Genomic DNA, 26,530 nt, shown 5'->3' with positions numbered 1-26,530 from the left:
TCGATCATAAAATACACAGTATCAAAAAATAATATAATTAAAAGACACTACACAAGACAGTAAATCATTCACACAATGTTCTGGGATGCATGTTCATTTATAGATCAATTTGTCTATAAATGAATGCCGGAAAGTCTGTTTTAAGGTCTGTTTCTGTCTTTCCAATGGCCTCTGTCTTGACCTCATGACCACATTTTTAACAGCAATAAAACCATCTTATCTGATGGTGGTCATGGTTCTATATATCCCAGAGTGAGTTTTAAAAATTATTTGTTAAATTTTGTCTCAGTCATTACACAAAGCAGTGTTGTTCTTTGTGCCTTTATTCCAAATGAAAGAGGAGTTTGGAACAAGAGACCAAAAGTCTTTGTTGATTTTCATACTTACAAATGTTTTTCACAGTGATGCTGGTGTAATAACTATTGATTTCATAGTGATTGTACTGGTGTTTGAACAGATGCTCTGATGTTTGCCTTCTGATGTTTGAATTCGTTTAGTTAGTCAAATCATATTTGTGACTCTAAATCTGTCCCCTGCGGTGAGCTGTACTAAGATGAAACTGTCTCCTTATTGGAATAAAACACCAGCTGAGAACCCTGTTTTGCCCCCTCCTGATATTTTGGAACAAATCCATCCACAGTTGATCTCACAACCTATATGTGGGCAACAGATCTTACACCTCCCGGAGCAGCCATTAAGCCAAATGGTAGCACTCCCCCCTGAGATAGGCCTTGTAGCAACCTTTTTAGGAACACTTCAGCCTCCTAGGATGCACTGTAATTTGAGAGCATCTCCACGGGAAACATCGGAGCTGTACACACACTCCTAAAGCACTCAAGCCATGCTATTCTGTTAGTCATGGTCATTTTGGTGTCAAAAAGTTTTTGAGGTTTGTGTTAGATCGTCCTTTAGAGTCTACAAGAGGAAAATCACACTTACTGTTATATGATACTGCTGCATTTGTATTGAGCTGTAGGTGTAGTTTATAGAAGGACTCCAAATTAGCATTAGCATTCCAAGGAGCCTCTCCACAGTCCTTACCGAAGCCTATTGATCGAATCTGAGGCTGTAACCCGTGACGTAACTGCTTCAGCAAAGCCTAGTGAAAAGGTTTTCGGTGGCTCAACTTTAGGTCACATCCGCAGGGACACAGCCAGACTGTATGGATCAATACAGGAGCTTCACAGATTATGTCCATTGATTTTAGCATGTGGACCGTTGCTTCGTTCAGAGCATGACTGAGATTGTACATGTCGGATTGTGTTTGCAGGAGCGGAGGGTGCAGTGTTCAGTAACTCAGTGGAGACCCCGCATGTGAGGGCTGAGCCCTTCAAAGAGTTACGGTAAGACCGTTAAAAAAATATAATGTCATTATTGATTTCTGGATTCTGATTAGGTGTTCCATCCAAGGTGTTTTCATTTTCTCTAACTACACTGTAATTACATGTCCAAATATTTCAGTTATAAAAGAATGTAATGATGTTCAGTTATTCACTTTATAGGCTATTATTATTTTTAGTATTGTTAATAATTAACAGTTTATGACATGAAAGAAATGTTCAATTGGTTTTATAATGCACTATATAGTAACCTATACATATTTTAAATTAGCATTGTCCATGTAATTAGTATAATCATGAACTGATAGTTAATAGAGACCCAATTTCAAGTGAGACCCGATTTGTCATGGCAACGGAAGCCATTGATTATAGTTTATAACGTTTTAAATAAGAAGAAGAATATTTGTGTCATTATGGCTTTTTTATTTAAAGTTTATATAGACAGTTTGGAAAGTAGAAAGTAAAACATATGTTGGTGTAAACTAAATTTGGTGTCATTTGGTGAGGAGAAAAGAAATGGCAATAGGCTAGGAAAAATAAACTTCAAGATATTCTCTAAAAAGATCTTCATATCTTACACAATTTTGTTTCTCAAGTAAATTTATCTTGTTTAAAGAATGTTAAAATTATGACAGATAAGTTGATAATTACTTTCATGTTATGGCTGATTGATAATTGGCTGATATATACCATTTAGTCTAAATAAGTAAACAATATATACCATTTAGTCATAATAAGTAAACAATATGTACCATTTCATCTAAATAAGTAAACAATCAAACCTAAAATTAATCATTTTAAATGCTACGAGTGAATTTAGTCATTTTATTTAATTATTAGAATATATTAACAACTTACTTTAACTGAGCAGTAAATGACAACAAATATATTCTAAATAATTACATGTATTTATTTTTCTGTATAAATAAAAAACGGGAAATTATTAAATATCCAATCCAAACAATATAGTGGAGCAGCAAAGTGATATAATCGTTCAGTTTATGATACAAGCGTGAAAATTGGCATGAGCAGTCTCCATGGGTCACGTGACAAGAAAATTGTCCGAGCCACTTGAAATTTCAAGATTTTTCATTTTTCAAGATGGCCGACACCTTAGTGGAGCAGTTAAGTGATATAGTGGTTTATTTGGTGATACAAGCATGAAAATTGGCATGAGCGGTCTCTGATGGTCACTAGACAATAAGCCACCCACAGCTACTTGACATTTCAAGATGGCGGCCATTTTTCAAGATGGCCACCACCTTAGTGGAGCAATTAGGTTCATGGTAATTTTCATGCTTGTATCACCAACTAAATGATTTCTTAAGCCTAATTGCTCCACTAAGGTGGTGGCCATCTTGAAAAATGGCCGCCATCTTGAAATTTCAAGTAGCTGTAGGTGGCTTATTGTCAAGTGACCCACAGAGACTGCTCATGCCAATTTTCACGCTTGTATCATAAACTGAACGATTCTGCCAAACATAAGCACTTAGCCACTCCACTAATATTGGCTGATAGTGTTAAAAAAAAAAAAAAAATCTAATATTAGTATATAACCAACATTGTACCGATAGCATGTGCTTGGTTTAAGTATTTGTTTTATTCTTTACTGAGAAGAAACTACTGATTACTAAAATCAAAATGCTATTTTGCTGTGTTTGTGTGTGTTTGTGCTTGAATCTAAAGTCATGCCACTGATGAAAATTATGAACCATTTAAGAACACTTTTGGTATCTCGCTAAAGCGGCTTTTTTTTTTTTTTTAAATATGCTGTTTATAGATCTGCATCTGCTAGTATTATCAAAATCATTAACAGCAAGCCCTTCACTAAAGTACAGCTGCAGAAGACGCCACATCCAGAGGCGTGCTACCGAGCTGCATAGGGAGATGATTGCACGTCGATTGCAATTTCCCACACAGAGCGTAATGATCAAAGATTGCGGGGAAAAATGATTCTTTTCCAGCAAGCACTACACATGTCTCTGTTGAAAGCTACAAAGAAAGGAAATACAGCATGACATTTGTACAAATTCCACTTACCTCTAAATTTAGGTTTTTAGCGTATGCGTCTGGCTGACAGCAGATTATAGAGCACCTCTGTAAGCTGTTTTCGACAGCAGAGAGGAAGGGGGGGGGGGCAAAAATTTGTATTACCGTCTTTTAAATGCATCACTATCCGTTGTAAAGACAGTCACATGGAAATTCGGAAACCTATCCTACACTGCTTATTTGAGAAACACCCAAATGGATGTTTTGGTACAGACAGTTGTCATGATATTTCAGCCCGTTCTCATCCCAAGGCGTCATATACTGACGCTTTTGACATTTCGTCTACATCGAACGCACATGGCACCCTTTATCGTCAATATGAGACGCAGATAGATATTGGCCAGAAGGCGCCTCCTAGCGGTCTAACCCTAACCCTACCCCAGACCTAAACCGTAACCGAACAAAGCTCTGTGCGTGTCATATTGACGCTAAAGGGTGCCATGTGCGTTCGATGTAGACGAAATGTCAAAAGCGTCAGTATATGACGCCCTAGGATGAGAATGCGTTGGATATTTCAATACTATCTTGTCTAAGGTACTCGTAAACCAAACAGGGTGTCAGTTCTCTGTGATTTTAATGGTTTACAATTGCTTTGAATAGAGTTTATGTCCTTTTCTAAGCTTTCGAAGGCAGTCTAAATCCAGACAAATGTTCCCTATTATTGCAGGCTTTTTAAATTCAATCAGATACATTGTTCCACGGTTATTATTGGTCAGCGTTATGGTGGGAGAAGATAAGAGTTATAAATTAGACTGATGTCATTGTTGTGTAATAATGGTTTGGATAAAATTCCAACCTCCTCCAACACGCCGCTTCCAAAGATCAGGCCGCGCATTATGAGAGTTCTTGAGGGGATAATCGCTCTTGCTCTTTGCTCTGAAAGCTTTGAGCAATTACACCCAATTTAAGTGTTATTTTCTGCCTTTGTCGCCAAATGTCACAAACAAAATATGTCCCTGGTCTCTGCGTAGTATCTGAGGCCTCTTTGGAGAAAGTGCTGGCGCTGTAAAGTACAGTTTACCCGTGGTGAAGCTACTCATTAAGACCAGGGCTCGATCCAAGTAATGTTGTATACATGCAGACAAAGGAAGATCAATGTGCGTGTCGCTGGCGCCTCCTTTCTGTCCTGATCGAAGCCTGGATGCTCATCAAAATCTAATTAAAGTAGATTCTCATTAACTAAAACAAACACGTGAATTGCAATGCCAATACCCCAAGCAGTAGGCGAACATGAACGGCAGAGCATTGGCAACTGGGTCAGATATGGCAGTGAATGCACATTTAGCAGGAAATAATGAGCAATAAATGGCCGGTGGGGAGACAGGCTCCTCATGAACGGCCCGTGCACACACAAACACATTACTGGTCCGTTCCTGTCTGTTCTGCTGATGGAGCAAGCAGAAGTAAAGCCACAAGCACAGACAGGTGTCGTGGCTTATCAAGCTTTCTGTGATGAACAAGGACAACAACACTGACAGCCTTCAATCAAAATGAGGGGTGAAATCTCCCTGAATAACTGTTAACAGGACTGTGTTTAAAGGGATAGTTCACCCCAAAATTAGAATTTTGTCATCACCTACTCACCCTCAAGTTGATCTAACCCAGTCTGAGGACACAAAAGAAGATATTTTAAAGAATGTTGGTAATCAAACATTTGACGGTAGCCAATGACTTTCATAGGGGGAAAAAATACTATGGAAGTCAATGGCTACCGTCAACTGCTGGTTTCCAACATTCTTCAAAATATCTTCTTTTGTGTTCAACAGAAGAAAGAAACTCATACAGGTTTGGAACAACAGGAAAGTGAGTAAATGATGACAGAATTTTACATTTGTTCAGGTCAATTTCAACTAGTTCAGGTGAAAATGTAACAGACAAAAAATTGTTTGGAGATTTTAGGAGTCTGTCATGTTTTATCATTAAAAGGAAAGTTCAAGCAAAAATCATTCCAAAGTCTTTCCTTCATCTTCAGAACACAAATGAAGATATTTTTAATATCATCTCATTATTCTTGTCCATCCATTGAAAGTCCACGTAAACAAATTTTAAAGTATTAAACGTAATAAAGACGTAAAAAAAGTTAACTATATGAATCCATTGATTTAATCCATGTTTTCTGAAGAGACATACTTCATATGATGAACAGATATAATTTAGGCTTTTATTTATTATAATATAATATAATATAATATAATATAATATAATATAATATAATATAATATAATATAATATAATATAATATAATACAATGATTCTCCTACCCGCAACCCTACAGTGCACTGTAAAAAAAGAGATTCAACTCATTTTTTTCATTCCGTTTAATGTAATTTAAGTTGAAATGACTTAAACATTTAAGTTGATTGCACCTTAAAATTCAAGGCAGAATTTTTGATATAGTGTAAGGAGGATAAGTGGTTTAGAGAATGGGTGGATAATACTTCTAAAAATTACTTTATGTAAAATCAGTTCCATGCTTTAATCATTTTCCTAAAGTGTTTAATTTCTTGATTAATCTTTATTTGTGGGCTTGCCTTAGTAAACCATACAATTGATATATGCAAATAATGTGATTAGTTAATCAGCATATCATGTAATTAATTTAATTGAGAGCCTCAACTACCTTTGAGGGAAAGCAGAGGTAAAAGATGTCATCCTATGATGATAACCTGAATGAAAAAGAAATATTCCAATCACAGGCAGAGGTGTATATTTTGAGCAGGTCATTTAAAGGATCTGTAAGGTTTTTTTTATTTTATTTTTTTATTAGTATGCCTAAAATGTCCCTATTACTTGACAGATATAACTGAAAAAAGGTGTTCTGAGCCTATAGGCTCTGTAAATTATGAAAAAGCATCTGCTGGTACTGTAGATCCTATAACTACTGTACCAGCAATGGAAAATCTGAGGCTCATTCATGAAAAACACAAGTCTACAAGGGAAGTCTCTCATTGGCTCTCTGTCACAAAAACCAACCCAAAAGCTATAAAAGATATTAAGGGCGTAACGGTACATGTATTTGTCCCGAACGGTCACAGTTTCTGTGCATACAGTCAGAGGATGAACACAGTCAGTCACAGGTGATCCACACTCCAATCCAGAAGGGGGCGTGCACGGTAATGCAACGCTGTTTGCTAACCTCCATAACAGGAAAAAGAGCAGAAGAAGACGAGATGATCTATGCACCAAACCAAAACAAGAGTTCAGATGGCACACAAGAGCTTGCTAGTATAGCCTATGCGCTCAGTTCCATTTTAGTCAGTCACGTTCGATGCAAATCATTGCAAATATTGCACGCCAATATGCATTGGCTCGGTTAGTTTACACTCAAAGGTGATTGGGCTTTCAGGTGAGATCCCAATTCGTCAGTTCCGTTCTGACGTAACGTCTTCATTCCCTCCTTTGGGGATCGAGGGGTATATACGTAACCGAGACGTTTCGATTATTGTTTGGTTCACACTCCACTAACTGGCAGAAAACGGCATTCTGTTGTTTTCTTTATTTTACAAAAACAATGTTTTTATTTTCATTTTGAGTGTACAGAAATAAAAATAGACCCTTTACAGTTTCGAATGATGTCTATGATGATCTGTATGACCATAAATGACAGAGTATTTTAAGTTTTTTCCGCTGATATAATGAGGGGAGTGGGCAGACGACGTCATCCAGATGCGACAATCACCATAACTAGGCAGAAAAAGGAGTGCAAAAACTAATCTCTACACAAGTATTCTTTTTCATTATTCTATTTTGTACTTTTATAACACAAGAGATACTTTTCAGTTTTGTTGCTGATTGTGACCAAGTAACTTTTGTTTTTTTATCAGCCCTACAAAAAAAAAAGACTATGCAAGAGTGCATTATGTTTACTGCTTAGTGTTTAATACACTAAAGGAGGCTGTTCTGCACCAACTAGCTCAGGGGGACTAAATAACTCTAGGTGGAACAAACTGTAATTTGCACTACTGTCTGTTCAAAATAAATGAAAAGAAACCTAGCATTGGGGATTCGTTGCTTTTTGCTGTTGTACCGAACTCATATCGAACCGTGACCCCAAAACCGAGGTACGTACCGAACCGTGACTTCCTAACCCTGTAGTCTGAAACAATGCTTAAACAAGCATAAGCTTGTTTGGACCCAAGATGAGGTCTGACCATTATGTAAGTCAATCAATCACAGTTAGTTTTGTACAGACCAGTGTGCATCTAATAAATTATTCATTCAAGAACATTGAGCAAGTTTACTTCAAAAATGGTGCCGCAAACTTCACATACTGGTTCACATTTTGTGTGCCTCATGCATCAGACATTCACCCAATGGTCCATGGGCATGACGTCTGAGACTGAGACTACTTTAAGCTAGTCTTAGTTGCTTTAAGATGGACTATCTCAGCTGGTACAGATAAAAAGCCACAAAGCCTCTCTAAAATCAGCCAACAAATCAGCCTGACCAAGCTGGGAGACCAGTTAAGACTACCAAGCCAACAGTGCCTGATTCTTTTTTGGAGGACTCTTAAAAGCATGAAATGGACATGGATTTTCATGGAAATGGATATTTTTAATTGTCTGCTGCCGTTTACATTAGGTTGTGGGTCCTGCGCTAGCCAAACAAGTGCCATTGAGGTAAATGAGAATGCTAACAGATGCTATCCCTGGATATTATTAACCTTCTTGTATTTACTGACAGTGCCTTTAAATTATTCACACGACAAAGACTTGGCATGACACTTCATCCCCAAGTTTTGTGATTTTAATTTTTGAGTCGAGACTCTCGGACATCATCAATGTTTGAAGAGTTTTTTGGGCCCTATTTTAACGATCTAAGCGCATAGTCTAAAGCGTACGGCGCGCCAGGCGCATGGTCTAAAAGGGTTGTCCCTATTCTCTTAATGAGTAATGGGTGTGTTTTGGGATTTCCGTGCGTTAAACCAATCAGAGTCTCATCTCCCATTCCCTTTAAATGCCAGTTGCGCTCATGCCATGACGGATTCGCTATTTACATGACAGAATTTGATAGTGGAAAGACCGAACGCTTCTCCAGAGCGCAAACGGATCTGCTCGTGCGCAAGTTTAAAGCGTGCAAGCAGACCATCTATGGGACAAGCCGGATTCCACCATATCTTTATGTACACAATAATAATCTTTTACATAGTAATCCTTTTATTTGAAATATTTGGCATGTTTGTGTTAATATTAAAAAATAGTGCGCCATTGACTTTAGACCAGGTTTCATTTGGTCAATAGCGCAGTCTATTTCAGTTGCCTCAAAATAGCAACGCGCCAACAATGCGTCAGAACACACCTCGTTTTCAGACCAGCACGCCCATGGGCGCACAAATGGACCCAAATGCATTTGCTATTTAAACAACGTGGCGCAGGACGTGAAAATGATAACTGCGTCAGGCTGAAACAGCGCTTGACGCTGCATTGCGCCGGGTGTATGATAGGGCCCTTTGAGTTCTGACTGATGCTTGATTATTTTTTTAGATATGATGTTTTTCATATCCCAGCGTCTTTCTTGACTGAATATGAAATGAAATTTTGACCCTTTGTTTTATTCTTTTGCATGACATGCTCTCCATCCGGGCTGAAGTAAAATTCACTCCCTTTTTCATTAGATTGAAAGGCTTGGCAGGTAGCAATTTGGAATTGTGTGGCTTTCAGCACAAAACGTTTTTGTCTTTGTAATTCTACGTTGTCAATACGGATTTAACATTTTATTATCCAATTCCTTTCCCATAAGGCAAGAGTGAGAAATAATCACACTTTTAAGACACTGGACTGTGGCAGGTACAGGCTGACTGTGGAAAATTTGCAGTCCATAAAAGTTGGGAAGACAGTGAGTATAAATGGAGAAAGAGGCATACAGTGAAACAATAGGCCATAAAACACATTTTATAGTGTGCATGTAATATAACAAGAGCGCTTCTGTGGTATCTCTTATCTTTTCTGTTCAACAGCCATGTCCGTTCTACTTCCGCAGCTCAAGGAGGCGGTAATTGTTTAACGATATGCGCTTGGTCATGGAATCGAGCTCGCTGCTCATGACACGTTGGTCATCACTCCAATCCGAGTTGAAAAGAGCCCAGAACTGTCTTGCTGAGCCCCATTGAGGCCTGTATGTCTGGGGGTAATTGGGTGGATGCTGTGCACCGTGCACAGGGTCACAGCACCCTTGGGTCTTTTCATTATCATTGAATAAATGTACTGGGAATAATCGGCAGGATGGAAAATTGTAACAGCAAGTTTGAAATAGTCCTCAGAGAAAGTGTAAGGCTGTAAAAAAGCTAAATGTATGGAAATTAGTGGCACTGCTGAAAACTAATGGAGGCACCTATTTAACCTGTCTGCATTGTTGTTTTGTGTTTTGTATGAGGTTTGCTGGTTCGCACAAGACTGAGAGAAACAAATTATGACTAAAATGCATAAAACTTGAAACATGTAAAAAAAAAAGGTCATGGCTAGAAGCAATGTTGTCATTAGCTGTGAGCAGGCTAAATGTAAATAGACAGCTAAATGCCAGTATGCTATAAAAACACAACTAAGTATTAAATTGTGCATTATTAGGAAAGTACATGTAGGCTTAATACGATTTAAAAGGGAGAAGAAAACATGTTTCTTGTTGAATATTTTGTTGTTTACGTGTGCATCCAGTCAAAAACTGTAGTATTTTGGCATAAATTCATCAGACACATGGCAGATTCCAACATGGACATGAACGGAAACCATTAACAGAAGAAATTATGAGACATATGCACCAGCCAAGCAAATGCATTTTAGTTGAATGGGAATGCTAACTGTTTATGCTAACCAATGCTTTAGGTATTTACAATACCAACACATTTAAGGTAGCTCCTTAAGGTAGCTCCCAGGTTTACAGAGTCACATAGTTAGCGCCATGCTAATGTTCAAGCTACTGTACAGGTTTATTTGAACTCCTCTTCTGTTTCTCTTTCTTTGCAGCTGCATTTGTAGGCTATATGGGCTGTATTCCCTTGGCTGAGTAGAACACATGCATGCTGTGTTGCCTTTGTCCTAATATTTCTCTCAAACCCAGAGGGGGTTAATTAGATTTTCCCTTTGTTTTTCTACCTGCGACAAATTAGTCAACTCCCTTTTATCCCTGGTAGGGGCGACTGCCGTGCACCAACCCAATGTCACCTAATCTGCTTAAATTTCCTATTTGACTGCTCCTGTGTTTCTGCTCCACCTCCCTGTGAATACCGATATCACGCAGATGCTGACTGTTTGAAATTCAAAAGGTTGAATGCCGGGTTCAGGATAATGAAGGATGCTTTCATGTTTCATCAAGCTAATGATCCTAATTTTACTTTGATTTGTAACATTTAAACTCCTAAATAGCTTTCATATGAGGCGTAACCATCTTAAAAACTTTTAATGCATCCATCTAGGCTATTTTTGAAATAAAATGTTTTTTTGAGTGATTTTTCAATTAAATCTCTACTGAGCTAGGTCTCCTCATCTTCCCCATTGTTATTAGTAATTTGCATCAGATTGGCCCTTCACATCTTTTCACTTCTTACTTTCGCTTCGCCTACTAACATGCTAATCAGATCTCTTATACAGCTCATTAACTAGCAGGTCATTGTGTTGTATCATGTGGGTTTTTCATAAAAAGCCATTTTCAAAAGCATTTGTTATGTATTTATTTTTTAAGAAATTATTTTTATCTTTTGCAATTTACATTTTATAAATATAAATATTAATATTAAATATAGCTAAACAATAATTATTATATAGTATAATTATGTTTTAATACGTATTTTATTGTAAAACAATAATTTTGTTAAAATATATTTTTCTATTAAAATATAATAAAATAAAAATATGATAAATGCCAACGAGTATTTTAAATACTCTACTGTTTCATTTTGCATTATTTAATGAATGTACCTACTAAATGTCCATTTTTTGTCAAAAAAACTTTTTCGAACAAGAGAGAAGTTGGGAATTTTATTCCTTAATTACAATATCTGTTGGGCAAAAACAATTGTTTACTCACAGTTGTGGGTTTGTCAACAAAAAGGCCCTGTTTACTGTAAGTCTGGTACTAAGATTTGGTCAATCGGATCACAAGTGGACGTCACTAAATGCAGGTGTAAACGTGGTCTTAAACGTTTTGAGCTTGTGCACTTTCTGGCACTTCTGAAAACAAATTCGACCGGATTGCTTTCATAGTGTAAGCGCTCATGTGGTTGAATGCATTTCGAACAGCCACAAAAGACCGGCTACTCTCCGCTACTGACCTAATGCGCAAACATTATGGGAAGCGCGTTAGCCAGACGGGATTTAAACTTTGTCAGCTGTAGACCCAAATTTGAATGAAGACGAAAAATGTACCAAGCACAATGTTCTCTCACCATTCATGATTTCTAACATGGTCTCACAGCGTTCAGCGTGATCTTGCAACTGTCTGAGCAGAAATGAAGCTGGTCTGGAGCTCTCCATATGTTTCTCTATCGTCTCTGGGCACGTTCACGTGTAAGTTGCGCAAGCTTATTTTGTCCGTTCGATCGAAAGATCTGAAAAAACACATACATTTACCCGCCAATAGACACTCCCCTCAAAGACATCTGGACAGAAGTGGTTGAAAGTGGACAAAAGAGACGGATTAAAACACCAGGTGTAAACGGGAATGTGTCCCTCGTCTACTTGTGATCCGATCGACCAAAACTCATCTTAATACCACGTGTAAACAGGGCCAAAAGGCCAAAGTGTGTTCATTGAATGTATCTTTTAGAAAAAATTGTGGGAATGTTATAATTTTAGTTTTGTTTTGATCTCTATGTAGTAAATGTCTATATAGAAATTGACTCCAAAAAATAATAATAAACACTCCACTATATATAATTCCAGTTACACTTTATTTTAAGGTGTTGTTACAATGTAATTATATATTTAAGGACTGAGAATTATTAATTAACTACATGTACTTACTATAGGTTAGGGTAGGATTAGGATTTGGTTGAGGGTTTGTTGCATGTAATTATGCATAATTTACTGTTATTACTATGGTAAGTACATGTAACCTATGTAACAAAAGTGTTACCATAATTCCCAAAGTGTCTTGATTAACATCTGAATGTTGAACTGAATGTTCCATAATTCTCATATTATACACTCTGGATATTCTCACAAATCTTTCAATTACATTTGGTGATAAAAATGAGATTGCATAAATTGCATTGCCTGCAGGGAATCATGAACTTTGAAGCACTAAAGTCTCATCAGCTTCATTGCTGTAACATTTTGGGCCATTTTGATCTGATTCGAAGGTCTTATTTTAAAAGACATCCTATTTTGTGATGTCTTCTGCTCAGGCTGGAGTCTCCCACACGTTCGCTTTACATGGAGGCACCTAAAGGAGTGAAAATAGAAGCCGACGCAGGGGATTTCCAAGCGACCTGTAGGAGCGATTTACGTCTGGAGTCAAAAGATGGAGAGGTAACTGTCCTTCATTCTGTACTGGGAGTCCTGGTGCTGTAGTTAATGTACTCTGTGTTGTGACACTTCCATCTGCTATTAATTGTCATCAAAACAAGCTCTCCATCTACTGTACATCCATATGTCCCCTTCTCATCTTCAGAGGGAAGCAGACGTTTAGTTAAACATTCATGCTGTAATACAATATGTATGTCAGTTATCTGGCTCAAACATCTGTGGTTTAATTGTACAGACTGGTAATGTGTTGATAAATGAGTTGTTGGTGGTCTTTTAAGAGATAGAGTTGGAATCTGTTTACGGGAATTGTAATGAATTTAAAATGATCAGCAAGTTTTTAAATGAATCAAACTAATATGCAATATATGTTCTATGAAAACTAAGTTAAAACTCCACTTCCAAAGACCTACACACACTGCAAGAATGGTTTTTCACAATTAGGGGATGATTTCAAAAGTGGAGAGAGTTATTAAGGCATGGAAAAGTCATAATTAGGGGAGAGCACAAATAACTGTAATCTACGGAGGTCCATTTTCAGCTTCAGACTAAATGAATAAAGTGGTTATGACTTTATTTGTCATAATTGCAACTTTATATCTCACAGCTGCAAAATTATTTCTCATAATTGGGACTTTATGTTTCGCAGTGTGACATTATTTAAAATTTTATTTCATAATTACCTGTTTTATTTTTGCACTAAGCTGAAATGTGCTTCCACACGCCCAATTAAAAACAATAATTCTTACAAATTAACAGACAATTTCATACATAGATATTTAAAAAATGTTTGAATGAGAACAAATAAGACCTCGTTATGTTGTTTTTTGTTTAATTTTCATCATAATTCCGTAACAGTGAACATTTTTGCACGCGCCATTATAATGCACTTTAAATATCTTTATATTCATTTGCATAAAAATATATCTGTATATCACTATACAGCCGATCTTTCATAGTTTTAAAATATGTTTAGTGTTTGAGGAGGTTGTGCCTTGACTAAAACAACCATGCACAGATAAAATATAATTATTATTCACAATACATAACTTTTTTCGTCATTTTATGTACATTTATCATTCGATTTCAATTTGTACACTTCTATTTTAATTGTATCAAGGTATAAATTTAATTGGCCCAGCTAATATCTGCTAACATGCCAAAGCCATGGAGGAAAAATTTCAGAGCTTTACCAGAAATTTTTTTTTTAATAAATGAGCAAAGTGTCACAATTATCCATGCTCTCGCAAAACAAAAAGGAATAGGAACTAATGCAGAAATTTCTAAAAGAGTGGGGGACATGTCCCCCATTTATAATAATTGCTACGCCCGTGGGTTTTCCCATTTGACTTGCAGATTGATAGATAAACGAGTCCCAGTGAGGTCAAGGGACCGAGCTTGAATCAGCTCTCATAGTTTCAGGTTATGCTTTCTTGACTTTCTCCCGTCTGTCGCATATTCCACTCCAGTACCCCTCAGCACTTTCATTTGTCGCTCTTTTTTTTTTTACCAGACACCTCCAACGGCCCGACTGCCCTCTTGACAGTTCCACCACAATTAGACTGGAGGTTTGCACATTAGCCACCTCAGAGCGGGGGGAAAGCCCTCCCTCACTCGAATTTGCCCGGTAGCAGATGTCTGGGGAAGTCAGCTGAGACCCCTGCTTAAAAAGTGTTTCAGGTCATTTGATGGGAATGCTTCCTTGAGGCTGTCAGTAATGACTCCTCTTACCTTTTTATACCTTGACTAGCTCCTCTCCCAGCCTTGGTAATACATGCTTTCTCAAGGGTCCCATGAAAAATAGAAAGTGAGAAATGAGAAAGGAGCAGCTCGGGTAAAGGGCTAAAAGTGTGTCTAAGCGAGACTTACTGGAGTGCTTATGTCACTGAAACTGTTACGATTGGTTGGATGTAGGAGGTTAGAGGACTTGACTTGGATGAACAGGCTGCAAGATGGAATATTTTGTTCAATAAAATGACAATTCTGGTCTTTTGGGGCCTACAATTTGAGAGTTCTAAAGAGAAAAATAAACATGGAACTAATCTTTACCATCATAGAAGGTACTTTCTATGAATATGGTACATTATTATCTAACAAAAAAAAAGAATGTAGTGTGAAATGTGTCTAGTTTTAAGCACATCTAATTTCCGTATATCTCTTAAAATAGGGATTGTTCACCTCAGAGGTCTTGACCTTCTCTGTATCCAACAATTAAAGTCACAATGTCATAAAATCATGTCGACATACACTACCAGTCAAAAATTTTGAATAATTTCGGGGTTTATTTCTGTTTTTGAAAGAAGTCTCTAATTCTCAACAAGGCTGTATTTTATTTGATTAGAAATACAGTAAAAACTGTAATTTTGTGAGATATTATTACAATTTAAATTGATCAGATGTGACAGTAAGGACATTTAAAATGTTACAAAAGATTTCCATAAAAAAAAAAAAAAAGTTGTTCTTTTGAATTTTGTATTCATCCTAATTTTCCACAAAAAATATTACGCAGCGAAAACAGTTTTCGACATTGATAATAATAAGAATTAACAATTGAGTACCAATTTTAGTTCATAATAATTGAGCAGCAAATCAGCATATCACAATGATTTCTGAAAGATCATGTGACACTGAAGACTGGAGTAATGATGCTGAAAATTAAGCTTCACGGTAATAAATAAATATTCAAATAGAAATTTGTACAAATATTTCACAATATTACTGTATTTTGATCAAATAAATGTAGCCTTGGTGAGGACTTCTTTCAAAAACATTTAAAAAAAAAAAAAAAAATTCCAAACTTTTAACATTATGATATTCATTGTAGTAAAATAGTTTTATTGTCATTTTAATTAACAGATTTTTCCCCTTTAATTTATGAAAAATACAAGTGTATCTCTGACTAAATAAACCACCAAAAGGTCCCAAAGTAGCTTATTATTTCATTTTGATGTTGATTTAAATGTTTATTGCTATAAAATAACAAATTCATAGTTTTAGATATGTCCCAAGTTTTAGTAAGAGGCTTTAAAAAGTAATATTCAAACAAAGAATGTACAATAAAGGCCTCTGAGGTTGACAATAAAGGACCTACATTGTACCTTGTTCATGGAAAGTGACATAAACCGATTGAAGGTATGTTTATTAAAAAAATCAACTTCAGATCCTCTCCTTTCTCTCTCTTTAGATCACCTTGGATGCCAGGAAAATCAAGCTCCTACGTCTGCCGGAGGGAAAAGCCCCCTCCCCCTCTGGAACTAGACAGACTGTCTTTGAGGTGTGTGTCTGTCCCAACGGAAAACTCTTCTTATCACAAGCAGGAACTGGCTCCACTTGCCAGATCAGCAGCAACTTATGCCTCTAGATACACACAAACTCACTTCTACACACACACACAAACACTACATAACACTCATACATACAGAGGACTCGTTCCTCTTGAAGAATCCAACGTTGACAAGAACCGAAAAGGATTTCCTCAAGATTCGTGAAAATACTTTGTAAAACAATGTCTGAACCAGAAACTTTCAAGGTGATCACCAGAAATCCATTCGACACCATTAAAGTCGCGCATACCTCGCCTTTTCTCATTAGCGTCCTCTTTTTCTATCAGAATCAATTATGTTTTGCTGAGGAAAGTACAGTGGGTGCTTTATCTTGCGTACGCCACATAAATGCGACGGTTTTCTTTTGTTTTGAGGTCAAAACTATTTGTAACATCTCATTTTGTATTATTACTCAAGTCCTACATTGACAGTCCTCCATGTGGGATGCCTCTCATGATGGTGATCACCTGAACCAAAACTGTGCTTGCACTGGGATGGAACCCATGCACCCACTCTGTTCAAAGAGGAGAACAGCGCCTGTGCCTTAATACAATGCACTCGTGGCAAGAAGCACACCCCACTGACTTTTATTTAGACAAGGAGACATGCATTTGAGTTACTTGCTTTTTGCTCCCACAGATCAACTTTTTTAATTGCATATAAAATGTTGAGAAACCCAGTGACCCCAAACTCACACGTTGTGCGCTGATTTCCACGTTAATTTGGAAAGGTGAAGAGAACATTTCTGATTTTTTTGTTTGAAACTCTTTTGTTTTTGGCTTGGCACGGAATGAAGAAAAGTTGAGTTTGGGAGAAACACTTTCTTGATGTGTGGATGTTTTTACTGTTTTTGTGTGTGTTAAGCCTGACTTTTGTTCTTTCTCTATAATTGAACACTAAAATGTGCTAAACAAACCAAGACACCCGAACCAAAAAGCAAAGCTGTCGTGTAAAACAAAGCTGTTGAAGATGAATTGAAAGTTCACACTTCCCAATTCCCAAGACTGAAAGAGGAATTGGCTCATTTTGTTTTTGCTTTTATACTGTACATACACTACCGTTCAGAAGTTTGGGTTTTTTGGTCTCACTTTATATTAAGGGTCTTTAACTGCTATATGTACTAATATTTAAATTAATCATTTGATAGGCTACAATGCACTTATTTTGTACATACATGTTTTGACATTGTGTGTGTGTATATATATATATATTTTTTTAATACCTGCATGTAATTACATCTATAATTACACATTTGACCTTTTCCTTAAATCGTAATGCACCCTTAAAACCTACCCATACCACCAAACTCATCCCTAACCTTACCTGTAACCCATCTCAATAGCAGCAAAAGTGTTTTGCAATACAACATAAACACAATAAGTAAGCACATTGAAAGTGCACATACTGTAAAATAAAAAGATAATTGTTAGATACAGTGTACATCCCAACGAAAATACTGAGTAATATAAGGTAACAACATGGGTTAAGGTTAGGGGTAGGGGTAGGTCCAGGGTTAGTACCTAGTTATTACCCAGTTAGTGTCATTATTACAATAAGTGCATATAGTATGTATATGCGAAACAGGACGGTAAAATAAAGGGTATCACTTTATTTTAAGGTGATGTAGTTACACATCCATAATTATTTTTTGATGGAAGTACATGGTAGTTAAAGACAGACTAATATAAAGTGTGACCCTTATGTAAAATAACTGTTTACAACTATTCATAATATCATACAATGCATTAGAAGATGCATTGCAAAGCATAGTGAATACTTTAATAATGCATTATATATAAAAGGTTTCAAATAAAGTGTTAAAAAAAATCTTACTGACCCTTACTGAAGTTTTGAACGGTAGCATGTATACAAATATAGTATACACCATATGCCAGAATGCAAAAGACACATTCGCTGCGTCCGAAATCGAATACTTCCCTTCTATATAGTATGCGAAAAACAGTACGGCAAACGAGTAGTATGTACGAATTCACAGTATTCAAAATCAGAATGCAAAAAGTCCCCAGAAGACCTACAACTTCCGGAGAGATTCTGAAGTGTGCATTCGCTGGACACTTTGCTATCCCATGAGGCCATGGGAGAGGATTTATGAATGGAAGTGAAGCGACGCAACTGTCGCTGGTAGTTCACGTGACGGTGACAACATGGCGGATGACAGTACAGCAGTACATGCTACCCATATTCATACTACATAACACATACTTTTTTTAACGGTTGCAAAGTAAGTTCAAATTCATATGCAGTGCCTACTCAGACAGTACATGATTTCGGACGCACTGATTGTTCTTAATGTAGATCTGGACTGACCTTATATGAAACACTGAATCTTGTCTCTTGTATAATTACATTTCACACTCCCATGGGTTATATTCCACTGAAATATGAAGAAAAGAAATCCTGTGATATAATTTAAGTGGTTCTCACTGAAATTCATTGCCACTTGCCCACTATATCTGAAGCAATGAGGAGTGACAGCTGTGATCATTGCGTTTAAATTAACATCCAATTAACATACTAAATTCTATGGGTAGTGAAAGGAGAGAGTAACACAGGGAACTCTGTAGGGTACAACACAGCCTCACAGAAGGGCTTAATCATATTCATTCTCTTTTGATTTTTCAGGAGAATTTGAAATTTGATAGTGTGTGTGTGTGTGTGTGTGCTTGATTGCTATTGTAATAAACTCTTGCTTGACACTAAAAGACGGACGCCAGTGACATAATTGAATGAGGTTAGAGAAAAAACATTTACGTGTACTATATGTTACGTTTGTTTGACCTTTCCCCTGTATTGAACGACTCGACTAAAGGCAGGACTTACGGACGGATTCTTCTGTTGTTTGATGTGCTCATTATATTGTTTGATGAATTTTTGTGCTGAATAAAGGTTTTAATCTACAGCCATTTGAGTGTTCAGGAAAAGATATAGCATTTAGTTTCCTCTCTTCTCCCAGACGTTACTTCAGAACAACGTGTATGTACGATTTTGTACGAGGAGCACAAAATGTTTCATATATTTTTTGATAATAAAACAACACATCAGCTCTTGCGTAACCTAGCTTTCAATGTGTGACAGCTATACTGGATGAGTCTCCCACATGTATACATTTGTGTAAATAAAATTGAGAATTTGATTACATAAATAGCTAATATTACAGACTAAATGCCTTCAGTTGAAGCTGGGGCTTACTTACAGTATCTTGGTTTTCTTCAACATGGTGTGCAGAATTTTATCCTGTATTTGGTCTATCAGACTTTTGTTGGCCATTTTGCAGAAATTCAGTGACATTAAACTTTTGTTTGACATTTTGTGATGACTGGAAACTCATTGAACTTGTTTGTAGTTTTTTTTTTTTTTTTTTTTTTGAGGTAACGATGAAAATCCTCGCATATTCTATGCAAAGCATACATGGTTGTTGAGAGAAATTTATTGATGCAAAGAAATGTCAGCTGTCTATATTAAATTTATTAAACTTAATGTATACGGTTTGTATTTATGAATTGATTTGCAACCTAAACTGAACCAATAAACTTGAGAAAAGAAAAATGGATAAGGGCCAATTTCTCTAAGTTAAACACTTGCTTAGGAATCTTGGTTACACTATATATGTTGTTACAGTGTAATTACACATAAGTACTAAGTAATTAACTATGCATTTATAAGTTAATTAGTATTTATAAGTTAATCATAAGTTATAAGTTACAGTAATTAGTAAAAGTTAGGGTTTAGGTTAGGGTTAACTTATGAATAAAGTTACTATGTAACTACCTTAAAATAAATGTTACTGTAATCTTTACTAGCATAAACTGGAAATATCTACAATTTACAGTATTAATACAGAGGTCTCTCTCTCTCTCTCTCTCTCTCTCTCTCTCTCTCTCTCTCTCTCTCGCTCTCTCTCTCTCTCTCTCTCTCTCTCTCTCTCTCTCTCTCTCTCTCTCTCTCTCTACATACATACATACATATATATATATATATACACACATGAGAACTTAACCAGGATATGTAAACAAATCCTTTTTTGGGCCATTTATATTTTTCTATTAGCAATGTAATATGTGAGATAATGTACAGTCATAATCGCAAAATAAATGATTGTCTTAATCACCATGGTTGAGTTTATTTTGTGATAATGATCTGTGAATGAACATTATACACCCTTACATGTGATACTGTCTAAGTGAATGAAGTAAAATAATTCTCAGAATATTGTAAAATCATTATCTAATGTCGATAGTCCACATTAGACATTCTACTAACTATAGGTAACTTTGCAACTACATGTCAACTAACTCTCTTTAGAGTATTAGTAGACTGTTAGGTTAGACTGTTAAAGTGTTACCAGTTTTTGAATTTTTACGAGGCATTTTTCATGACTCCAAGGTAATATTGGAAAATTAGCTGTGTTAGGGTGACAACTGGTAACATGTTCAATGTTGAAGGCCAGCAACCATGGCAACCCAACAGAAGAAATGATTTCATGAGTGGCACTAATGGCTAGAATAGATTATGGAATAGATGGGATTCCTGCTCATTATACACAGCAGCATGTCAATGACGACTCAAAGACTTGAAAAGGTAATACAGTTCCAAAACTATTCTTAGCTCACTGCAATCCTACTGAATTACACCCATGCAGATGCAGACCATGTTATACCTCAATGACTACAGGTGCCACCCACTTTTAAGAAAGTAATAATTAAGGGGACGTTTTTATCCAAAGCAAATTACAGTACATCAATTCCAGTTTCCCTGCTGCTTTGCCTTTGCTTGTTTCTTTGCAGGGCTTAAATCGTCAACTTTCCACTTCCAAGCGTCAGACACTTCGCTATACCGCCCACATTCCATACTGTGCTGAATGTAAACTTTCAGTTTGACTTTGAAAGACAAAACTTTGTGGGGTGGGGGGTGGGGGGAAATGCAGACCAAGCTATTTCAAAAGTCAACAGTGAAGAAAAAAAACGCTTCAGAATTCTTCCCTGACAATTAAAGCATCTGTAAACACGGTTGCATCAGTGAACCCCACACGAACCTCGCCATATTCAACCGATAATTATTGTAGCCGCAATGCATTATTCATGAATATTTATCACGCATGATAGAAGGTTCTAATTGTGACTTAGACCTCACATGAATCCCATGTAGGTATTTCCAGAAGTGCATTATTATTATAACTGTCGCATGTATTGCTAAAATCCATTATTATTGTAATTGTAACATGTATTCCATGATTTTGCACTGACTGGCTATTTAGAGTGAATTTCTTTACTTCCTTTCCGGTCACTTGGAGGTTTTTTTTTTTTTTTTACAGCACTTTGGCCTAATTTGTCGCTAATTAAGGAGTCCTCCACAGAACTGACAGCCCAGTTTAAAAGTTAATTAAATGTAATGGCTCGGTCAAGTTTCTTCTGAATTGTTCAATATGCTCCTGCACATGATTACACTAAACAGCAAGTAATTATGTTTAAAGTGAATATTTGACTGTGGATGATCAAAACCACTTTGGCCAGATCTAATACAGGACATTTGGGGGGGAAAAATTGGAGAACTGATTCTGAAATATCACACAGCATGTTGTAGGGAATATGCTGCAGTATATACTGTAGTACTGTATGTTCATATTTGATGTACTGTACATACATTTGAAAAAACAGACCATACTGCAAAAAATACTGTATTCCACAATGTGCTCGACCATCAATTTCCAGTGTGATAGATTAACTGTCATAAATATAAATTATTTATTTAATGATAATTATTTATAGTCATGCAATCTCTATTATTGACTCATTATTTTATAATTGTGTTTACATTTATTAATTTAGCAGATGCTTTTATAAGCGACTTGCAAATGAGGAACATCAAAAGCAATTTGTCATAATACTTATTTACTCATATACATATAATACATAACAATTTTAGTTTTAGAAATAAATAAATTTAGAATTATGTAAAATGTCAACTAAGACATTGTTCCACAAAATCATTTACTGATATTTTCAGGTACATGCACGGCCTAAAACTAACTTTTTGCCACACCTGCCAATGACCAGTGACTTTGACAAAATTTACCGTCCATAAAAAATTTTTTTACCAGCCATGAAACTGCAAAAACAGGCAGTTATGACACCAACATATAACATGCCAGTGAAATGTCACAATTTTCAGGTACAGAAATGTAATAAAGTATTAAAGTTATTCAGTCAAGAGCAGTGAGTTTTTTGTCTTGTCTTGTTTTATTAACATTAAGTAGGCCTACACAGATGGAAGTAATCATTTAATCATAAGGCTGCTGTCACTTTAAGAGCTAATGCTGCGTTCCAGACGAGGTTGGATATGGGAATATCCCAAATTATATGTCCCACTTCCGACCTCAGTGAGTTGTGAGTTCCAGGCAGTCAGACATTACGTTCACATGTTGACAACATGATGTCGCCACGACACAACGAGAGCATATCATGTTTTGTGTCAATTTTGGCAAAAACGACTTGCTTTGAAAACAGCTGACGAAAAGCAAAAACGAAGGAAGTACTACATAAACTTAATGTCTAATGTTAAAGTTTGTTTTTACGTTTATCTTGGTGACGTCAAATGACGCGTCTCGCTGAGGGTGGGGGTTGATCAATGTACGTACCCCGAGTTCACAGATCGAATGTCCGACTTTGAGTAGCGTTCCAGACGTTATTTCCAAGAACAAAGTGGCAAAAATCCCAAATTACGAGCTGTCTTTCTCAACTGTTTATGTTCACTTAAGACATAACCGACAATGTTTATGAGGATATTCGCCAATACAGGCATTTTCAAGCGCAAGAAGAATTGAAAGAGTGTTAATTTTAGGCCCTGGATACAGATACAGTAACTAAAAATGAAAATTTTCACTCACTCACTCATGTTGTTCCAAATAACTTCTTTCATCTGCAGAATGCAAAAGAAAATATTTTGAAGAACGTTTGGGACTTTCATTGTATGGATGGAGCACAGAAAAAAAATGGATCTCAGAAAACATAACTATTTCTACTTGAGGTGATTTTGTAAGATTTTCTACAAAGTGATTCATATGGAAATTTTAAGCGGAAAGATTTTCAGCTAAAAGTAAGCATGAAGGTCCTCCCCAATGAATATTGTATGTACAGATTTTATGTTGCAGATGAGATGAAGTTTTACACCAAAACATAAAATAGTTACGAACCGTCATGAGAGTGTGTTGAAAAAAGCCCTAAAAAAACACTTTTTCAAATTATTGTGTAATTGTTTGGAAGGTTTGGAATGACATAAAGATGAGTAAATGATGAAAGTATATATTTGATAAACTCCTCTTTTAAGCAAATGTTTGATGACGTTGTAGAGCCTACTGCGTTTAAATGCAACGATTTAAGAAGTAAAATCAAGCTCAAGAACAGCACTGCAACACTGAAAGCTTAGTAAACAAATGACTCATTGCTGTCACAATGTAGCAATTAATGTCAACCCTTCTGTCCTTTACCATTATTAGCTCTGTGGATGTTTTGCTCAACTCTTCCGGCTGCCATGACAGACTTTTGGAATATACTTTTAGACCGCTTTACTTGTGACATATATTAATAAAGGCTAATGCTGCTTGAATTTAAACTGTATTGGTACACTGCCTGTTCGTCCATTTAGTGTCAACACAATATTTTATTTTCAAGCAACTCATTTCCCAATGGATTTAAATGTTTGTATAATATCCACAGCCTTTCTCAAAGACGGCTTGTGAAGATAAATGGGTCTCTTGATGAAGACAGATACTGCTGCTAGTAAGATTCAAGGGATGCAGAGTTTCTTAAAGAAACTAACAGACCTTAAATGTTTTATGAAAAAAAATATGTAATGTTTATATCAAGAATCATGTGGTTCTTATGGGAGATTGCCTCAAATAGATTTTCAGAAGAACTGCCAGACAACAGAAGCTTTGACTACTGTCCATATTTTTCTTTTCATAAGTTTAAACCACAAAACACTGAATAGTCATTCAAAGTTTACAACATCCACATGAGCCACTTAGTTCTTCAAACGTCAAACAAGGCCATCCATGAGTGCTTATTTATTGAGTGTTTATTTAGCTGCTTATCTAAAGTACTGTGTTTTGGCGGTTGCACACCAGAATAAGAGATATTTCCTCTTCTCAATGCTACTGTTAAGGGCTAATCGCAACTCAGTGATGAATAATGTCATGACAGGTATTGGTTTAAGTTTATTGTCTTGTCATGTTGAAATTCCGTCTGCCTTTACTGAGCATCTTTAGAGATGCACTTTAAACAAAGTGAGAGTTTTATATTTAAAACTGCACAAACTGAAACTTTAATGAGGTCATGACATGATAAATCAAATTTGCCTTGATCTTTTGATATACATATCGGGTTTTTTTTACCATTAAAACATCCTGAAAGTTTCATAGCTTAAAATGTCCTCCTCATTATAAACAAAGCATTTATTTAATCAAGCTTCAAAAAATGGCTCGTTTGGATATTGCGGGATTTGTGACGTCACATGGGAGAATACATTTGCATATGACTGCCTCCAGAGCAAGACATCGATGAATAATTATGCATCATTGCAACATAGGCCCCGCCCACTGGTATTCAGCCATCATTGGCCTTCACTGGATGTGAGCATCGTTGCGTCACATCAAAAGCAAATATAACCCATTATAATCACAGACGCTGTCTACACTGGATGGATACAACAGATGCCCGTTCAATTTCTGATGTATCCATGCACTTGTCATTTGCAAATAAATTATTTGTTGACAAATTTTTTGTTGCGTATGTTATCGTCTCTGACAGACCGAATGTTAAAGCCGCTCAGGCCTCCATTTTCTCCCTCTTCTCGAAAAGCGATTACGTGGTCACAACATCTGGTAGTGAGGGTTTTACAGGAAATGCCTGGAAAACCCACCTGGAAATGCCTGGAAAACCTTAGTTGACATGACTCGCTGGACCTCTGCTTCTCGTAAATGCTTCCGTGCATTGTGCACGTTATTTTTTGACAGACATCATGTTGTGATATTCAAATGATGTGGATCTGAAAACAGATGGATCGTAGGGTAATAATTAATTAGTTCTTAGCCGGCAAGTATTCAGTGAAATTATTAATGCCCATGAGTGTGTCAATGTTTTTAGTTCTAATATTACAACCAACAGCCAGTTTTTGACAGACATGACGTGCGTAAGGGCTGAACTATGTTTGATTTTTGTGTAATTATAAAATGTGCTGGAGACGTTCGAAATGCTTTTGCGTAGTTCATTATACTTATTTCACAGAATTATGTTATTTTGTGGCTTGCTTAAATGACATGCTACTCAGAGACTGAAATGTTTGGCTTTTCAAAATGTTACATTCAAATTAACTTTAATTTAAATTGTAATGTAGACAATGCAATTTCTGTAAGCTGCTTTGAAACAATATTGTGAAAAGCGCTACACAAATAAATGTGAATTGAATTGAACTGAACTGAACATTCAGCTGTCACAAATTCATTGACTTTTGAAAATCAGGTTCCTTCTTAACCAGGAATGATGCCCAAAGTTGGTTTTATTGTCTCTTATAACAAAAATATTTTATTTAAACCCATAAAAGTGCAGAATCTGTTGTAAATATTAGTGAACTGAATAATAGTAAATAACAGTGTTCTTCCATTATTAACCCTTAGCAGATTTTGCTATATTTGTAAAAAATGACAGAATTTAACTTTTTTTAGGTGAGAATTTTAATAAGATGCCAGGGACAAACACAATTAATAACCCAATAAACTGGTTTCTGTTGCCATTGCCTGTAAAATGTCATGTTGTTGCAACATGAAATTCAGTTTAATAATGAATGAAATATACAGTTAGAAGCATTAACTCTGCTACCATGACAATGCACTGCAGTTTCTTCATCAAATAATTAACAATGTGTTGGATTCAGACTGATAGGCTATTAGCTGGTTTGAAAAGGAAGCAAAAGAAAAACACACAGCTGCCATGTCATTTATTTGTTTCACTCGTCAGTTACCATAGAGACATGTTGATTTCAAATAGAAAATAAATGGACAAATGGACAAACATAATTACAGAGCATCTTGGAGAGATTTTAGGCATAACTTCGTCAGTCGTCACTGCCAAAGGCATCTTTATACTGCTATTGTGACTGTACGTTTTTTTAGCATGCACTCTTGCAGAATGGAGCAGGGCGCCAATCTACAACACAGTTTGCTCTTTAAATCAGATGCTTCAAGGCTGAGTGGAGCATCAATTAAGCGGAGCAGCGGCTTTATCATCCATATGTTTTATGTTTATTTCATCATCCAGACTTTGAGATTAAAATTTAAGCCGACCTCAGC

The 26,530-nt window shown here is 36.3% G+C and overlaps 1 protein-coding gene across 4 annotated transcripts in view; it reads left to right on the top strand.

Moving 5' to 3' along the window:
• sgcd (sarcoglycan, delta (dystrophin-associated glycoprotein)) overlaps nt 1–19,087 on the top strand; it is a 206,976-nt gene extending 187,889 nt beyond the window's left edge. For all 4 annotated transcript variants that reach the window (XM_079898341.1, XM_079898342.1, XM_079898339.1 and 1 more), the window contains exons 6-8: nt 1,271–1,343; nt 12,727–12,850; nt 16,029–19,087. In XM_079898341.1, the coding sequence (XP_079754467.1) occupies nt 1,271–1,343; nt 12,727–12,850; nt 16,029–16,205 (374 nt within the window). In that variant the 3' untranslated portion in view covers nt 16,206–19,087. The remainder of the gene's footprint in view (nt 1–1,270; nt 1,344–12,726; nt 12,851–16,028) is intronic.
• Nucleotides 19,088–26,530: the final 7,443 nt, after the last annotated feature.

Source organism: Squalius cephalus (genome assembly GCF_949319135.1).
Source record: "Squalius cephalus genome assembly, chromosome: 17".
Classification (NCBI taxonomy): domain Eukaryota; kingdom Metazoa; phylum Chordata; class Actinopteri; order Cypriniformes; family Leuciscidae; genus Squalius; species Squalius cephalus.
Note: the sequence above shows the minus strand (reverse complement) of the source record. Positions and strands in the feature narration are given on the sequence as shown.